The sequence below is a fragment of the Oncorhynchus mykiss genome, chromosome 1 (genome assembly GCF_013265735.2).
Source record: "Oncorhynchus mykiss isolate Arlee chromosome 1, USDA_OmykA_1.1, whole genome shotgun sequence".
Taxonomy (NCBI): domain Eukaryota; kingdom Metazoa; phylum Chordata; class Actinopteri; order Salmoniformes; family Salmonidae; genus Oncorhynchus; species Oncorhynchus mykiss.
The window spans coordinates 27813390-27831699 of NC_048565.1; the positions used below are offsets into that span (position 1 = coordinate 27813390).

Genomic DNA, 18310 nt, shown 5'->3' on the forward strand with positions numbered 1-18310 from the left:
AGAGTTGCTTTGTAGTTGCTCGCAGCATGTAAATGTCTTTTTTATATCAATAAATTATCAGGATAAGTATCTAAACTATTTCCTGTTTTTCAGAAAGCAAAAGATAAATGTTGCTTTGAGATATTAGACAGACTGTATCTTTGACAGGTTGCTTACATTATGTAGCAGCCCTGTATGTTTCTCTACCATCCATTTCCTCCAAAGCCCTTCTCTACAGAATGGCCTGCCAGACAGGAATATAATCAATCCTATCTCTATACCTGAGTAGGTTGTAACTCCTTTGGCAACTCGCGTAAATTGGAAATACTCTGACAATAGTAGGGTATAAGAGCATGCATTGCATCACCTAACTCTCCCTTAAGAAACTATTTATTAACCCAAAAGGAGGCGCTTGACTTAAATTCTGTCTGAAGGGCTCTATTTCAGTCATGCAAAGTTCTGTTTCTAATTGCTATAAAACAAATCTACTTTTGACCTCTGGGACCAGTGCAGCTCAATTCATCTCCATTTGACCCAGAGCACAGTGCACTCTGGAAATGGAATATACCAGCGCTGCTCAAGTTTCATCCTCCCAGGGCAGAGAGGGCATCTTTGGCCTGCATGAAGACTCTGATCCTGGCTAGCTGTTGGAGACATCCTGTTGGTCCACCTGGAAGTCATTGTGAAGATCACATTCAAATGTAAGAGGATATCAGACACCTTGTTATTGCAGTACTGACCTTCTCTATGAAGTATGAACTGACTACGAACTGGCCATCTGTATTAAATGTGATATTGGAATCCATAAAGATCGAAGCACTAGATGGCGCCACAATACATAAAAAGACAAAAAATTAAACTTCCATTATTTTAAAGTTGTCGGCCAGAACAAAGTGAAATATCCCTGTTGTGCCATGAAAAAAGTGTTGGGTGAAGGGCTCTTTAAATGGAGACTTTGTATCAGATAAGAGCTTAAGCCACTTTTTATAAAAATGTGTTTCACAGATTATTGAAAGAAAAATAGGTCTGTAATGCCACCTTAAAATGAAACATTGATGTATGATCCAAATAATCTATCAAAATACTGTCAGTTTTCTCTGTTGGATGAAAAAGTCTATCAATACTCATTTACATTTCCCTTCACCATTGAACTCAGACGACTAGTTTCAGAGGAAGCTACTGAACTCTTAGAAAAAAAGAATTTAACTGGAAAGGGTTATATTTTTTCTTTTTATTTCACCTTTTTTTAACCAGGTAAGCTAGTTGAGAAGAAGTTCCCATTTACAACTGCAACCTGGCCAAGATAAAGCAAAGCAGTGCGACATAAACAACAACACAGAGTTACACATGGAATAAACAAGCGTACAGTCAAAAACACAATAGAAGAAAAAAAGAACAGGCGTGAGGAGGTAAGGCAATAAATAGGCCATCGTAGCGAAGTAATTACAATGTAGCAAATTAACACGGGAGTGATAGATGAGCAGATGGTGATGTGCAAGTAGAGATACTGGTGTGCAAAAGAGCAGAAAAGTAAATCAAAACAATATAGGGATGAGGTAGGTAGATTGGGTGGGCTATTTACAGATGGACTATGTACAGCTCCAGCAATCGGTTAGCTGCTCAGATAGCTGATGTTTAAAGTTAGCGAGGGAAATATAAGTCTCCATATTGCTTGCTTCATATATGGATCCATAAAGGTCATGTACACTGTGTGAACACTTTACTAATATTGAGTTGCAACCCCTTTTGCCCTCAGAACAGCCTCAATTCGTCGAAGCATGGACTCTACAAGGTGTTGAAAGCATTTCAAAAGGGATGCTGGCCCATGTTGACTCCAATGCTTCCCACAGTTGTGTAAAGTTGGCTGGATGTCATTTGGGTGGTGGACCATTGTTGATACACACTGGAAACTGTTGAGCGTGAAAAACCCAGCAGCGTTGCAGTTCTTGACACCTAATACCATACCCTGTTTTGTCGTGCCCATTCATCCGCAGAATGGCACACATACACAATCCATGTCTCAATTGTCTCATGGCTTAAACATCCTTCTTTAACCTGTCTTCTCCCCTTCATCTACACCATTTTGAAGTGGATTTAACAGGTGACATCAATAAGGGATCATAGCTTTCACCTGGATTTACCTGGTCAGTATTGCGAAGAGTGTTCCTAATGTTTTGTGCGGTGAGTGTATAGAACCCTTTGTAGGGTTCTTCTTTACTGAACCAAAACTATTTCCATATAGAACCCTTGGGTTCCATTCAGGGTTCTGTATGGAAATCAATTTTGGTTCTATATAAAACCTTAAGGGGTGCCATGTATGAAGAAAGAATGGAACTATTTTGGTTAAATCCAGAACCTTTTTTTCGAAGCATGCTGTACAAAGGTTGCTGCTCGTTTTGAACATAGCCTATATGTCAGCCTTGAATACAAGCTATATTTTTCAGTTTCACTATTTTTGCATTTATGTTTTGTACTTTGGTGTTTCTTTTTCAGTGTTGTTCATCACATCACAATTGTAGGCCCTACTTCTATTTCTATTTATGTTTCCGTTTCTGTTTAGTGCCTAAGGAGCTTAATTATTTGTCATGTGACTAAACACAGATCAAGATACATAAAAAGGAGCATTCTTCAGAGATGCAAACAAGAATTCCAATTACATGGTCACAAATAAGAACTAATTTGTATTTCTGACCGGGATTTGGAAATTATCCTTATCAGATTTGATCAAACAGTCAGTTAAAATAACTTTAGATTTTTTGGGGGAAATCAATAACTTTTGTGACGCAAAACCAGTGTGCATTGATACACAATTCATGCAAAGCACATACTGTACTATGTACTCTTTCTAAGGGTTAGATGATGTTGTTATATGATATTTAGGTGTTTTTCTATGATCTGTGAAGATAAGTAATTGAGGAGTCTCAGTATACACACGTATTCACCAGCGCTCCTGTGCTGTATTGTCTGGCATGACAGTGTGCTATTATTCTAGGCTTTGTGATGGCCTGTATTGTTTTCCAGTGGGGTCTTTTGTTGTGTTGGAGGGCTATGGTGATGCTGCAGGGGCAGGTTTGTGCTGACGATGGCCTGTAGGGATGACAGGGCCTGATATGGCCGAATAACTGGTCCAGAGAGAGTCAGCAGCAAAGCAGCTCAGAGATGGAGTAGGACCTGTGCACATACACACTCTTACACATATTCTTAATAACACCACCTAGCTCCAACTGAAGCGCAGCCATGCAGGAATCTCCTGGCTCTATTGGTGTGGATGGAGGTTATGCCAGTAATGTGCCTGCCTTCCTCACCAAACTGTGGACCCTGGTCGAGGACCCGGACACCAACCACCTCATCTGCTGGAGTGCTGTGAGTACCTGAAGTACTGACTCTTCTGATTGGTTAAGTTGGTTAAAGAGAGTCGGAGGTCTTTCATAGAGTTGACAATATTGAATGTGTTTTATATAAATCACAAGAATGAGAAGATAAGTAATGGTTAGGGGCAGTGGCAAGATAGAACTATGAGTAATAGACAAGTACTATGTTTGACTATCAACTTAATTGAATATCATGACTGTTTATACTCGGGTTGACTGAAAAGTGAATGTGTTTAAACCTTTGGTTAACCCAAAACATGTGCCTTGCATTCACCGGCAGCATTAGATAGATCTGGAGGGTAACTGAGTAAATGTCTTCCAGTGTTCCCTTTATACTAAGCAACCCTTTATCTTTGTTCCTGTTTGTGTTTGTGTTACTGTTATGCCCAAGACTCCACAATCTGGCTTACAGAGTCCTCAAAATGTAAGTGAGTAACCATCTTTGAGAGAATCATGGCTTCATCATGTTCATTAACTGATGTTTGCTTACTGGACACATATAGGGATAGAAATGTTGACTTTAACAACATTTTCAAAATCATGTAGCCAACCTGTTTAACACTTAAAGAATGTGCTGTAGCCAACCTGTTTAACACTTAAAGAATGTGCTATTGGACTATGATGAAGTGACAGAAGTCCATAACCTTGGCATTGATTTAGTGTCTAAGAGGTGTGGGTACAGTTTGCTGGTACATAGTGTTTCCCTCAACCTTCATTTTAGCACATAGAATTTTTAGAACATAGAATATATATATTTTTTAATGTAAGTGGCTAAGCTTCCCCTGTTCCGTTTTAATCCGGTTAGCCTGTAAAAAATTAACTAGGAGATACACATTTTTCAGAACAGATTTTATATGGACAGATTTTATATGATTTTATATGCTATAAAGCAAAAAATACACTTCCTACTTGATCAACCTTCACAGGATTTATAGGACTGAGCATTATATGTTTTTGACATTGGTCTGGTTTCCCGGACAGCCTAGTCCTGGACTAAAAAGCATGCTCAATGAAGAATCTCCATTAAAACTGCCTTTTGGTCCCTTTAACTTTTCTGGGAAACTGGCCCCAAATGTTGAATTGAGGTATTCAATGTCTAACCAGTTTCATAGAACTTAAACACAAACCCCTATTTTGGTTCTGTCCCTCAGACTGGGACCAGCTTCCATGTGTTCGACCAGGGCAGGTTTGCTAAAGAGGTGCTGCCAAAATACTTCAAACATAACAACATGGCCAGCTTTGTTCGTCAGCTCAACATGTGTGAGTACCTCTCCTCAGCTCTAGAGAATAGAGAAGTACCCTGTCAGATATTTAGCAGTATTTAGAAGTCAATTGTGTAGGAGTGACTTTTGTATTGTTTATGTGTAGGTAGGCTATGCATTCATTTATGTATTTGAGTGTGTGTGCCTCTGGATGTGTGTTAGTGTGTGGTAGTGTGTGTGTGTGTGTGTGTGTGTGTGTGTGTGTGTGTGTGTGTGTGTGTGTGTGTGTGTGTGTGTGTGTGTGTGTGTGTGTGTGTGTGTGTGTGTGTGTGTGTGTTGTGTGTTGTGTGTTGTGTGTTGTGTGTTGCTGTGTGCCGCTAACCTCTGGCCGGATGTACAGATGGCTTCAGGAAGGTGGTGAACATAGAGCAGAGTGGTCTGGTGAAGCCAGAGAGAGACGACACAGAGTTTCAGCACCTCTACTTCCTGAAAGGCCACGAACACCTGCTGGAGCACATCAAGAGGAAGGTGAGACAGAAACCAAGGAAATAAAACTCACACACACCAACAAAGTTCACATAGTGAGACCTCTGTGTCTGTTTGTCTGTGTGTTTAGGTCTCCATCGTGAAGAGTGAAGAGACCAAAGTACGGCAGGAGGACTTGAGTAAGCTGCTGTATGAAGTGCAGGTACTGCGCAGCCAACAAGAGAACATGGAGTGTCAGATGCAAGACATGAAACAGTAAGTAGGAATATGTGCTGGTACATGGCATCAATCATAATTACAACAACAATTTGCTAAATTAATACAATTACTATAATCAGTACTGTAGTTGGTTTAATGCTATAAAAAATGTGGTTTAAGGCCACTGAACTGGGACAAAACGTATTACTAACCATACTAAGCCATACTGTATGTAACAGACTCATAGTCCATCCTCAGTAGCCCATGCATTGTCCCTAGCCTCATTATATGTTTTAATGGTTTGGTCTATTGTCTCCATTGGTTTAAGAGAACATTCAGCTGCTCACCTGACTGTTGCGCCCTATAATAGCATCAGGTGTGCTGGTCAGGTGGTGCATGTGTCAGGTAGTAGAACAGGTAGTCTTGTCACGTGTCTCTATCTGATCTGGAATCAGTGGTGGTGAGCCCTCAGATAGGACACATCAGGCTGAAATCAGAGCATCGCCCAGTAATCACACATATAGATCACACACGTGTGGGACGTGCGGGGTGGTGAGTGAAGGGGTGATAGTAAACTGGGGAATGTCACAGTGGTCTGTCTTACTCCTCCAGGCAGAATGAGGTGCTGTGGAGAGAGGTGGTCTCACTGAGACAGAACCACACCCAGCAGCAGAAAGTCATGAACAAGGTGAGAAATTCTCAGTTAACATGACTATGCCGTGTGTGTGAATTGGAGAGAGAGGAAAAGAGAGGGAGAATGGGGAGTCAGAGTGTGTTACTTTGGTGCTGAATCATTCTGTTTTTTGCTCCTTTACAGCTGATTCAGTTCCTTTTCAGCCAGATGCAGTCAAACACAACAAGCACTGTAGGAATGAAGAGAAAGCTGTGAGTACACTGCCTCGCTTTGTTGTGCGTGCACACACACACACACACACACACACACACACACACACACACACACACACACATACACACACACACACACACACACACAAAGGCTAAGATTCACAATACATGCACTCAAAACACACACACACATACACACTTGTATGTACATACACTTGTTAACACACCGTACTAACAAATCGACAATAGTAACACAACACACAAACACAGCAGTGGGAATGGCCAACTCAGCTGTATGTGGTCAGCTGATGCGCAACACAATCCCAGCTTGGATGAATGGAGCTGAATGCTGAATCAGACCTACTGAGCCCTAAGCCCCTCACACACACACACACACACACAATCACTCACCCATCCCTCCCATCCTCTCACACCCACACCACCCCACTGAACCAGGGCGCATGACCCTCTACCCTCTATTGGAAATGCACCATCAGCGTGTGTGACCCGTGTGAACAAATCGGTCAAAGTCAAAGAACAAGGGACAGTGACATAAAAGACTCATATTTTCCATCATTTCATCTGTCACATCCATACCGCCAGAAGACTTAGAACTGACATCCCTTTAACTGGACATTTTCAGATCTGTTTATACCGTTTCCAATAACATTCATAACACTGTGCCATAGCTGGCTTCTACAATGCAATTTATGCTGTTGGTGGTTAGTAATGGAACACTCTTAGAAAAAAGATGTATGCTGTTGGTGGTTAGTAATGGAACACTCTTAGAAAAAAGATGTATGCTGTCGGTGGTTAGTAATGGAACACTCTTAGAAAAAAGATGTATGCTGTTGGTGGTTAGTAATGGAACACTCTTAGAAAAAAGATGTATGCTGTTGGTGGTTAGTAATGGAACACTCTTAGAAAAAAGATGAATGCTGTTGGTGGTTAGTAATGGAACACTCTTAGAAAAAAGATGAATGCTGTTGGTGGTTAGTAATGGAACACTCTTAGAAAAAAGATGAATGCTGTTGGTGGTTAGTAATGGAACACTCTTAGAAAAAAGATGTATGCTGTTGGTGGTTAGTAATGGAACACTCTTAGAAAAAAGATGTATGCTGTTGGTGGTTAGTAATGGAACACTCTTAGAAAAAAGATGAATGCTGTTGGTGGTTAGTAATGGAACACTCTTAGAAAAAAGATGTATGCTGTTGGTGGTTAGTAATGGAACACTCTTAGAAAAAAAGATGTATGCTGTTGGTGGTTAGTAATGGAACACTCTTAGAAAAAAGATGAATGCTGTTGGTGGTTAGTAATGGAACACTCTTAGAAAAAAGATGTATGCTGTTGGTGGTTAGTAATGGAACACTCTTAGAAAAAGATGTATGCTGTTGGTGGTTAGTAATGGAACACTCTTAGAAAAAAGGATTTCAAAAGGGTTATTCGACTGTCCCCATGGGCCAGTGGTCACCAACCGGCTTGTCGATCTCCACGGCATTTCTAGTCGATCGATCTAGCCAAACATTTCTGTAAAAAAACAACGATAAAGCCTTGTGTTCCTATTTTTTTATTAGTCTCGAGCTGTTGGTGTTAGGTGCAGCCAATTCAGCTGTCCTGCGCGCCGGATAGGTAAACTGTTGCCATTTTATGTGCCTGAAGGTACAAACTCTGCCTTCCCGTTGGGCCTGGAGAGGAAATCAAGTGCACTATGCCAAAACTGGCCAATCAGATTGCTCAGATGACCGAGTCTGCAGTGACGTAGCAGGTCATGAAAATAAAGCTTCAGCAATATTGGTACTTTTGAGATTTCAAAACGTTTAAAACCATGAATAGAGAGAGACTGTCAACAAATACAGCAAAGAGCTGCTGTTTTTATGAGTGAGTTCATGTTTAAGTTCTCACTCAGCACTGTCAACACTTTGCATCAAACACTTTTATAACCCATAAAATGCGCGTTCTTCCTATTTCCACTCAGCGCTGCAACAAGCAGTGCAGCAGTAATGAATAAGCAGGAAAGTGTATCGATAGGCTTGCGTTGTTATTATTATTAGCGGCTTGGGTCTTTTTTAATATCGAGGAATATTTCACTTTCTCTGTTCATATGAGTAACTACATGAATTTGTGCATGAAGCAGAAATAATGCGGTGCGAATCAAGTTTCGCCATCAGCTGGAAGACGGTGTCCCTTTTTGGTCAGTGTGCAGGAAAGGGAGAGCGGAGGGATGTTGAGAGACAGACCCTCAGTCTGCTGCTCTCTCCCTCCGCAGAGACTGACCATCAGATGCATGCACCATCAGCCCAGTAAAATAAAAAGCAAATTATTTAAATGTATGCTCACTCAGCTGTGCCTCACAAGTAATACAACAGTGGATCTATTACCGTTGTGATCATATAGCCTACCTCAAATGTTGAAATATATATATTTTTTAAATGTCCCGAACAACAATGCATTAGCAGGTAAATTCAAGCAAAGCCAGTATGCGGTGATAATGTATTGGGCCTATAGCTTACTGCACAAACCACATTACTACAGAACTGTTTTTAATTGGTTAATGTTGCATAGGCTTACATTTTTTAAGTCATGTTAATAAAAAATCAGAGAGGTAGATCTCTGCAATTTTGACTCAGAAAGTGATCTTGACTCAGAAAGTGATCTTGACTCAGAAAGTGATCTTGACTCAGAAAAGGTTGATGACCACTGCCATAGGATAACCCTTTTTGGTTCCAGGTAGAACCCTGTTTGGAAAGTGTTCTACATGGAACCCAAAAGAGTTCTACCTGGAACCAAAAGGGTTCTACCCAGAACCAAAAAGGGTTCTTCAAAGGGTTCTCCTGTGGGGACAGCCAAAGAACCCTTCTAGGTTCTAGAGAGCACCTTTTTTTTTAGATATATTACTGATTGAGATATTACATTATGTGCACACTGCCTTTGCAAAATAGAAACAGCAGTGGTTGATATAAGATGAATAAAATAACATTATCAGAGAAGTCAATGACATAATGTAATTTATAACTTTTCTCTGTTGTCAAAAAGCAAGTGGGTTTTTCAGTGTTTTAAGGCCTACATGTTCGATACAAGCGTAGCTTTATTAAAAATGTAGTTTCTCAAAACTACCACTGTTGCATTTATGCACTGAAGGTAGGTGAGGAGTAAAACGCAGGAGAGCAGAGATGTCAGTGTAGCGTATATTTTAATAAGGGCAAGTCCAAAAACACGGTACAGTACAATACCCAAAAACAATGCCCAACACAATGGGAACTAACAGGACTCCCGTAATGTGTAAAAACACAACGCACCTTACTATAATAACCACCCGCGAAATACACTGAGGAAAGCCTCCACAAGCAACAAGAAAATAATCCCGCACAAACCTAAGCGGGGAAACAGGGGTAAATATACACACAAAGACAAAACAAACTGAAAAGGAAACATGGATTGGTGATGGCTAGTAGGCCGGCGATGCCAACCGCAGAGCCCTGTCTGAACAGGGAGAGGAACCACCTTCGGTGGAAGTCGTGACAACCACTGCTTTCTCGACTCACCCTTCCAATCCATCAGAAGGGTTACAGTTATTTCCCCTTATCCTCGGCTCTCATCCAGTAAGGCTATGCAGACACAGCTGTCTATGGCTCTCAGTCTATAAATTATGAGTTAACAGTTCCAAGGCATTTCATTGCAGAAGTGAAGAGAGTACTTCCATTGATTCACTATTGATTTCTCTATATTCCCCATCATGGTGATGCTTGGCCCTCCTAGTCCCCTTATGTTGGACGATGGCTCAACCACGCCCTCAGCCTCCAAGTTCAGCCATAACCACCAAATGGAGCCCCTGCATGAACCGTTCTATATCCAGTCGGTATGAACCCACTCTACCTTTCACCATTACACTATTTATACAAAGTATGGTGCTAGATGTACTGTGTTTATAGTTTCCAGCATTGGGACATCATGACTATCATATAAAACATGTTCTATTTTTAACTGCATAGTGTCTGTCAGGCTATGAGCTTCACAAACCTTTAATTCAACTATTTTACTGTTCCTTCTCCACAGCCATCCACAGAAACAGCCTCTTGCTCCAATAGTGCAATGACAGGAGGACCAATCATATCAGACGTTACTGAAATGTCACAACCCAGCAACATGCAAATGCAAACAGATGAGACAAGGTAAGTGTCAAAGAACAAAAGCAAAGACACATTTTATCCTGTAGTGGCTTCCAAAGCATCAAAATATAGTATGTAGTCGAGATTGGAAGAAATCTGTTGTTGAGAAGCCTTTTTCAGCAGGACTGATATAAACCTCTGCTGTTTTCAACCAAGATCTCAGCGATCACTGCCTCATTGCCTGCATCCGTAACGGGTCTGCAGTCAAACACCGCCCCTCATCACTGTCAAACGCTCCCTAAAACACTTCAGCGAGCAGGCCTTCCTAATCGACCTGGCCCAGGTATCCTGGAAGGATATTGACCTCATCCCGTCAGTAGAGGATGCCTGGTCATTCTTTAAAAGTGCCTTGCTCACCATCTTAAATAAGCATGCCCATTTCAAAAAATGTTGAACCAGGAACAGATATAGCTCTTGGTTCTCTCCAGACTTAACTGCCCTTGACCAGCACAAAAACATAATATAGCGTTCTGCATTAGCATCGAATAGCCCCTGTGATATGCAACTTTTCAGGGAAGTTAGTAACCAATATACACAGGCAGTTAGGAAAGCTAAGGCTAGCTTTTTCAAACAGAAATTTGCATCCTGTAGCACAAGCTCAAAAAAGTTCTGGGACACTGTAAAGTCCATGGAGAATAAGAGCACCTCCTCCCAGCTGCCACTGCACTGAGGCTAGGAAACACTGTTACCGGCCGATAAATCCACTATAAATGAGAATTTCAATAAGCATTATTCTATTGCTGGCCATGCTTTCTACCTGGCTACCCCTACCCCGGTCAACAGCCCTGCACTCCCCACAGCAACTCGCCCAAGCCTCCCCCATTTCTCCTTCACCCAAATCCAAATAGCTGATGTTCTTAAAGAACTGCAAAACCTGGACCCCTACAAATCAGCCGGGCTAGACAATCTGGACCCTCTCTTTTTAAAATGATCTGCCAAAATTGTTGCAACCCCTATTACTAGACTGTTCAACCTCTCTTTCTTATCGTCTGAGATTCCCAAAGATTGGAAAGATGCCGCGGTCATCCCCCTCTTCAAAGGGGGAGACACTCTAGACCCAAATTGCTACAGACCCATATCTATCCTACCCTGCTTTTCCAAGATCTTCAAAAGCCAAGTCAACAAACAGATTACCAACCATTTCGAACTCCATTACTATGCAATCTGGTTTCAGAGCTGGTCTCAGAGCTGGTCATGGGTGCACTTAGCCACGCTCAAGGTCCAAAACGATATCATAACCGCCATCGATAAGAGACGTTACTGTGCAGCCGTATTCATCGACCTGGCCAAGGCTTTCGACTCTGTCAATCACCACATTCTTATTGGCAGACTCGACAGCCTTGGATTCTCAAATGATTGCCTCGCCTGGTTCACCAACTACTTCTCTGATAGTTCAGTGTGTCAAATCGGAGGGCCTGTTGTCCGGACCTCTGGCAGTCTCTATGGGGGTTCCACAGGGTTCAATTCTCGGGCCGACTCTCTTCTCTGTATAACATCAATGATGTTGCTCTCGCTGCTGGTGATTCTCTGATCCTCCTCTACACAGATGACACCATTCTGTATACTTCTGGCCCTTCTTTGGACACTGTGTTAACTAATCTCCAGACAAGCGTCAATCCCATACAACTCTCCTTCTGTGGACTCCAACTGCTCTTAAATGCAAGTAAAACTAAATGCATGCTATTCAACCGATCACTGCCCTGCACCTGCCCGCCCGTCTAGCATCACTACTCTGGACAGCTCTGACTTAGAATACGTGGACAACTACAAATACCTAGGTGTCTGGTTAGACTGTAAACTCTCCTTCCAGGCTCACATTATGCATCTCCAATCCAAAGTTAAATCTAGAATTGGCTTCCTATATCGCAACAAAGCATCCTTCACTCATGCTGCCAAACATACCCTTGTAAAACTGACTATCCTACCGATCCTCGACTTCGGTGATGTCATCTATAAAATAACCTCCAACACTCTACTCAACAAATTGGATGCAGTCTATCACAGTGCCATCCGTTTTGTCACCAAAGCCCCATATACTACCCACCACTGCGACCTGTACTCTCTTGTTGGCTGGCCATCGCTTCATACTCGTCGCCAAACACACTGGCTCCAGGTCATCTACAAGTCTCTGCTACGTAAAGCCCCGCCTTATCTCAGCTCACTGGTCACCATAGCAGCACCCACCCGTAGCACGCACTCCAGCAGGTATATCTCACTGATCACCCCCAAAGCCAATTCCTCCTTTGGCCGCCTTTCCTTCCAGTTCTCTGCTGCCAATGACTGGAACGAACTGCAAAAATCACTGAAGCTGGAGACCCATATCTCCCTCACTAGCTTTAAGCACCAGCTGTCAGAGCAGCTCACAGATCACTGCACCTGTACATAGCCCATCTGTAAACAGCCCATCCAACTACTTCATCCCCATACTGTATTTATTTATTTTATCTTGCTCCTTTGCACCCCAGTATCTCTACTTGCACGTTCATCTTCTGCACATCTACCATTCCAGTGTCTAATTGCTATATGGTAATTACTTCGCCACCATGGCCTACTTATTGCCCTCATCTTACCTCATTTACACTCACAGTATATAGATTTTTCTTTTTTCTACTGTATGTTTGTTAATTCCATGTGTAACTCTGTGTTGTTGTATGTGTCGAACTGCTGTGCTTTATCTTGGCCAGGTCGCAGTTGTAAATGAGAACTTGTTCTCAACTAGCCTATCTGGTTAAATAAAGGTGAAATAAATCAAATAAATAAAAACTTAAGACTGCTGGTTTTCTGTGCCCACACAGGGATAAGTGTTTGATGCTGATCAAAGAGGAGCCAGGGAGCCCAGGGGTGCGAGGCCGGGGGGAGGGGGTCCCACTGGGCTCCTGTGATGTGTGTTCTGAACCCCCCGTCCTCCCTGTTGCCATGGTACAATCCGTCCTGGAGGGCCGAGGGTCTGGAGCAGACAGGCGGCTCAAGAGACCTGCTCTGGAGAGGTAGAGACACACACGCAAACAAACAAACAAACAAACAAACATGTCCATCAGTTTTCCAAGCTCAATAATAAGTTTTACATATGTTTTTTATTGTTACATATGAATGTATTGTTTTCCAGTGAAGCCCTAGTAGTGTGACATGATGATATGTGTTGTAGGCCTGAGGTACCTGATGCTGAAGAGAATGTGGACATGAGTCTGGAGGACCTGCAGCTTCTCCTGAGGACCCACCAGCAGAATGTGGAGCCCACCACTGCTGTCATGGATGTGAGTAATACCCTCCAAAACTTGGCAGACACAGAGTTTGTTCCAGGAATTGTGTCACAAAGGCATGGGACACAAAATGACTGCAGGAACAGATATACTACCTTTGAATGTCTCTAGTTTCTCTTCACTAGGTAGGAGTGAGTCAGACAGTGCTCACAGCAGCTCAGATTGATATGATGCTGTTCTGTCTTTACAGCCATTCAATTTCAACCTGCCCTTGAGTGAGTGGAACTTTACTGATATGGATTCCAACCTGAAATCAGTGAGTAGAATGTGTTTATGGTGTTTGAATTAGCTCTGCATATATTTTCTTAAAGTCTAGTTATATTAAGTGAAATCAACCCACCAGTAAAGTCAGTGCAAGTTGTCAGTTACTTGTCAGCCGTACATTTCTATGGCTTTAGTCAGACAAGGGCGGGTAATGGTCGAAAAATGTGTCAACAATATGCCTTCTTGCTTATTGGGTAGATTAATCAGTGTGTGCTATGCAGGTAGCATCTCTGCAGTTGATTGAAAGTACTGGCCAGTGTTATCTTCAGGTGTATCCCACTCTGCTGTGTTCCAGTACATGTTTCAGAGCCAGGAGGCAGAGGCTTACCCCAACGCTGGTTGTGAGGAACAATGATGGCTTGACAGATCCGCTGGCACATGCTTGTCCTGACAAGGCAGGTAAAGTATATATATGGCACACACTCAGCTACATCATTCATTTCATCAGATGGCTCATTCATCACAAAACCCACTAATATTGGCAATTACGTTAATGGCAAGATTAGTAAACTTAGTGATGACATGCCAGCAACAAATGCTGACTACACATCCAAGTATAACTGACCAAGTTATGAAAGACAAACTTTTGAATTCCTTAAAGTGAGTGTGGAAGATGTCGAAAAATTATTGTTGTCGATGAACAATGACATGCCACCGAGGTCTGACAACTTGGATGGAAAATTACTGATGATAATAGCAGACGATAATGCCACTCCTATTTGCCATATAGTCCATTTAAGCCTACTAGAAAGTGTGTGTAATTCTGTTCACAAAATAATAGTAAAGCCCCCTTTACTGGCTCAAATAGCTGACCAATCAGCCTGTTACCAACCTTTAAGATTTTTTTTTAACAGATACAATGATATTATACTGTAAACAAATCGACAACAGACTTTCAGCACGCTTATATGGAAGGACATTCAACAAGCACGGCACTTACACAAATGACTGATGATTGGCCGAGAGAAATTGATGATAAAAGATTGTGGGAAATATTTTGTTAGACTTTAGTGTGACTTTTGACATTATCGATCCTAGTCTGCTGATGGAAAAACGTATGTGTTATGGCTTTACACCCCCTGCTATATTATGGATAAAGAGTTACCTGTCTAACAGAACATGGAGGGTTTTCTTTAATGGAAGCCTCTCCAACATTCCCCAGGGCAGCTGTCTAGGCCCCTTACTTTTTTCATTCTTTAATAATGACATGCCAGTAAAGTAAGGCTAGTAGAGGAAAGCCAGTGTGTCTATGTATGCGGTTGACTCAACACTATACACGTCAGCTACTACAGCGACTGAAATCACTGCAACAATTAAGAAAGAGCTGCAGTTATTTTCAGAATGGGTGGCAAGGAATAAGTTAGTCCTAAATATTTCCAAAACTAAAAGCATTGTATTTGGGACAAATCATTCACTAAACCCTACACCTCAACTAAATCTTGTAATAAATAATGGGCAAATTGAGAAAGTTGAGGTGACTAAACTGCTTAGAGTAACCCTGGATTGTAAACTGTCATATACACACAGCCATATCTCTTACTGGATTTGTGCATAGTTGAATGACGATGATTCTATGGACAGCTCAGTTCGTGTGTAATAATAACAGCAAATATTGACTTGTATTTTTTTTGCATGTCCTTTTCAGGCCAGAAAACAAGACATTCCTCAAGGCTCTCAGATTTGTTCCATCCCCTGTCGTCATGTCTTAGATCCAGCCTACCTGACCCAATGTGAGCAGAGCAGGAGGGGTTCTTGTCACTCAGAGCTCTGTGGGCCTATCTTCCATCCACTAGGATGTCCGTTCTGGGGAGTTTTCTTTAGAAGCACTGTATAGCTTTTCAGAGAACCAGAGTTGAATCTATTTGGAATTATTCAGACTTCTTTCACTGATGTTCAACAGTTTTACTGGTGGGGACCCTGGCAGTTGTCACTTCAAAGGCTGACCGCAGGACATCCTAACATAAGCAATGGCTTCTCTCCTAAAGCTGGACTGATCTACAGTCAGAGAGCCTGACTGAGGGATCTCAATTCATAACAGACCAACCGACCAGTTGACATTTCAAGGATCAATTCCGAGTCCAAAAGTGGAGTTTGGAGTATAACCGGCACTATTACGAAGTTCCAATATTCTCTGCCATCGTGCCAGCGGTAGTATGAAAAGTTGCATTATACCACGGTGGCCCTGGTTTGTAAGCACTTTAGTCTGTGTGAGAGTTTCTGCTTGTGGAGCTGTTTTTTTCCTAAATAGCATATTTGGTTCTATAAAAATATTCTCATGGCAAATATTATATTTGTATTTAAAAATTATATTCATAAGATAACAGAAATAGTGTTAATTCTCTTCTGTATGTTTTAATGTGAGAAGTCTAGGAAATATTTGATGATAGACTTCCCATTTGAAAAAACAATGAAGACACCATACCTTGCTTTTTTGCACAATTTGTATCAGTATTTATTCTTAATCACAATCTATATATTTCTCTTGAAACACTCAGTGCTTTTCCTGTGCACAAGAGCAACTTTGATTTTCATCAAGTTGTCTATGATGACTACTAGGCTGTGTATAATATAATGCATACATTAGTAAAATTAGAACAATAGGTAGATGATCCAACTTCATCTGAACTCGCTAAACAGAGAGGATAAGATCAACATGTAGACTCGCTAAACAGAGAGGATAAGATCAACATGTAGACTCGCTAAACAGAGAGGATAAGATCAACATGTAGACTCGCTAAACAGAGAGGATAAGATCAACATGTAGACTCGCTAAACAGAGAGGACAAGATCAACATGTAGACTCGCTAAACAGAGAGGATAAGATCAACATGTAGACTCACTAAACAGAGAGGACAAGATCAACATGTAGACTCGCTAAACAGAGAGGATAAGATCAACATGTAGACTCGCTAAACAGAGAGGATAAGATCAACATGTAGACTCGCTAAACAGGGAGGAAGGAGAAGTTCTAGTGTCTCTAAATCCGTGTCCATCTATTTAAGTGACTTTATTCTTCCATCCATCTAGCTTTCTACCACATCCCTCTTTTCAACTTTTCTGACTAGTATAAGATGAATTATTATAGATAAACATTCTGTCCTTCCATTGATTTTAGTGGTGGTTAAGGGGAAAGTAAGGTTTGATTTCAGGACAGACGAAGAGCCTCTCTAGAGCCTCCATTTGTTTCAGAGACAGGCCAAATTGGGATTATATCGATTTTATTCAAACTCCAGAGGAATGATGATGTAGGAGATGGGAAATAACCCCCACCCGCTTTCTCAATGATCTGAGCAGGTTCATATGATTTTGTTAGACATCAAACTGGTCGGACACATCAATGGAAGACACAAGTTGCTTTAAAATGTCACCTGCATCAAGAACTGTCTACCAATGTGTGACCTTCACACATTACCCAAATGCAAAAAAAAAAAAAAAGATCAGTAGACCTGGCCGCCTAACAGCTGTTGTCACACCACAATTTTAGTGTTTTTCAAAACCTTGTAAAAACCTTGTTTGTTGGAGGCAGCTGCTGACATATTCCAATATTCCTCAGATAATATGGGATTTCTTGGAATCCATTAGAATCTGAAGAAACATCAATGCACTGCCTTTGACTGTGGAGGACACATCCACATGGAAAACAGCCCAGGTCTTTGCCAATCTTCCTTTTGAACTGATAATACTATACTGTGCAATATTACAGTTGTGAGAATTCACAAGGGTGCAATACATCAATGACCATTGGAATGTAGAAAGTAACTGTGTCATAGGCTGCATCATGGTAAGTAACACCTGTAGCTATAACTACAAGAGGAAAACATACGGTGGTGTATAAATGAAATTGCACTAAGAATGATCTTTGTACTAGATTTAGCAGTATTCATTTAGAATTCTTTTTTTATCAGTGTTTTCTTTATTACTGAAATATGAGTGTTTCTCTGATTTGCTAGGAGTGATACTTTCATTCAATTGCTATTGTATATATTATTTTTTTATTCATTTGCACTGGTAAAGATCGGATGTTTGAAATATACATAATGGTTGTCAGGATTGCAGACTTATCAACATATGTTTGTTTTTTGAGGAATCATATCTGCTGTAACAAAATAAATCCATGGTCATAATGCATCGTTGTCTATGGCTTTGCAATGGCAATGTTGTATATGGGTAGAACTGGACAAAAGTCACAATGAAACAAAACATTTATTCTGTGTATGCAATGACAATGCAAATTGTAAAAAAAAATAAAAGTTAGCATTGTACAAGCGCTCTTGTTTGCATGTGGGAATGAGGCGGGGGTGGAGTATTTAACTAAAAAGAGGCCTTTCATCAAATTATCGTATTTAGGGCCTCTCGGGTGGCGCAGTGGTTAAGGGCACTGTACTGCAGAGCCAGCTGGGTTCGTGCCCAGGCTCTGTCGCAACCGGCCGCGACCGTGAGGTCCGTGGGACGACGCACAATTGGCCTAGCGTTGTCCGGGTTAGGGAGGGCTCGCGCACCAGCGACTCCTGTGGCGGGCCGGGCGCAGTGCACGCAAA

At 41.5% G+C, this 18310-nt stretch overlaps 1 protein-coding gene across 2 annotated transcripts; it reads left to right on the forward strand.

The window, feature by feature from the left end:
* Positions 1-3089: 3089 nt before the first annotated feature.
* On the forward strand, positions 3090-17189 carry LOC110532139 (heat shock factor protein 1-like). Of its 2 annotated transcripts, none has more exons than XM_036974932.1 (14): positions 3090-3342; positions 3742-3774; positions 4502-4610; positions 4953-5080; positions 5169-5293; positions 5849-5924; positions 6054-6121; positions 9839-9938; positions 10136-10251; positions 13044-13235; positions 13394-13502; positions 13699-13764; positions 14068-14171; positions 15418-17189. In XM_036974932.1, exons 1-13 carry the CDS (start codon positions 3217-3219, stop codon positions 14125-14127), a joined length of 1308 nt encoding a protein of 435 aa, XP_036830827.1. In that variant the 5' UTR covers positions 3090-3216; the 3' UTR covers positions 14128-14171; positions 15418-17189. The 2 variants fall into 2 exon arrangements, with proteins under 2 accessions (XP_036830827.1, XP_036830838.1); XM_036974943.1 differs by having other exon boundaries at positions 3243-3342; positions 3742-3778.
* The last annotated feature ends 1121 nt before the right edge of the window (positions 17190-18310 follow it).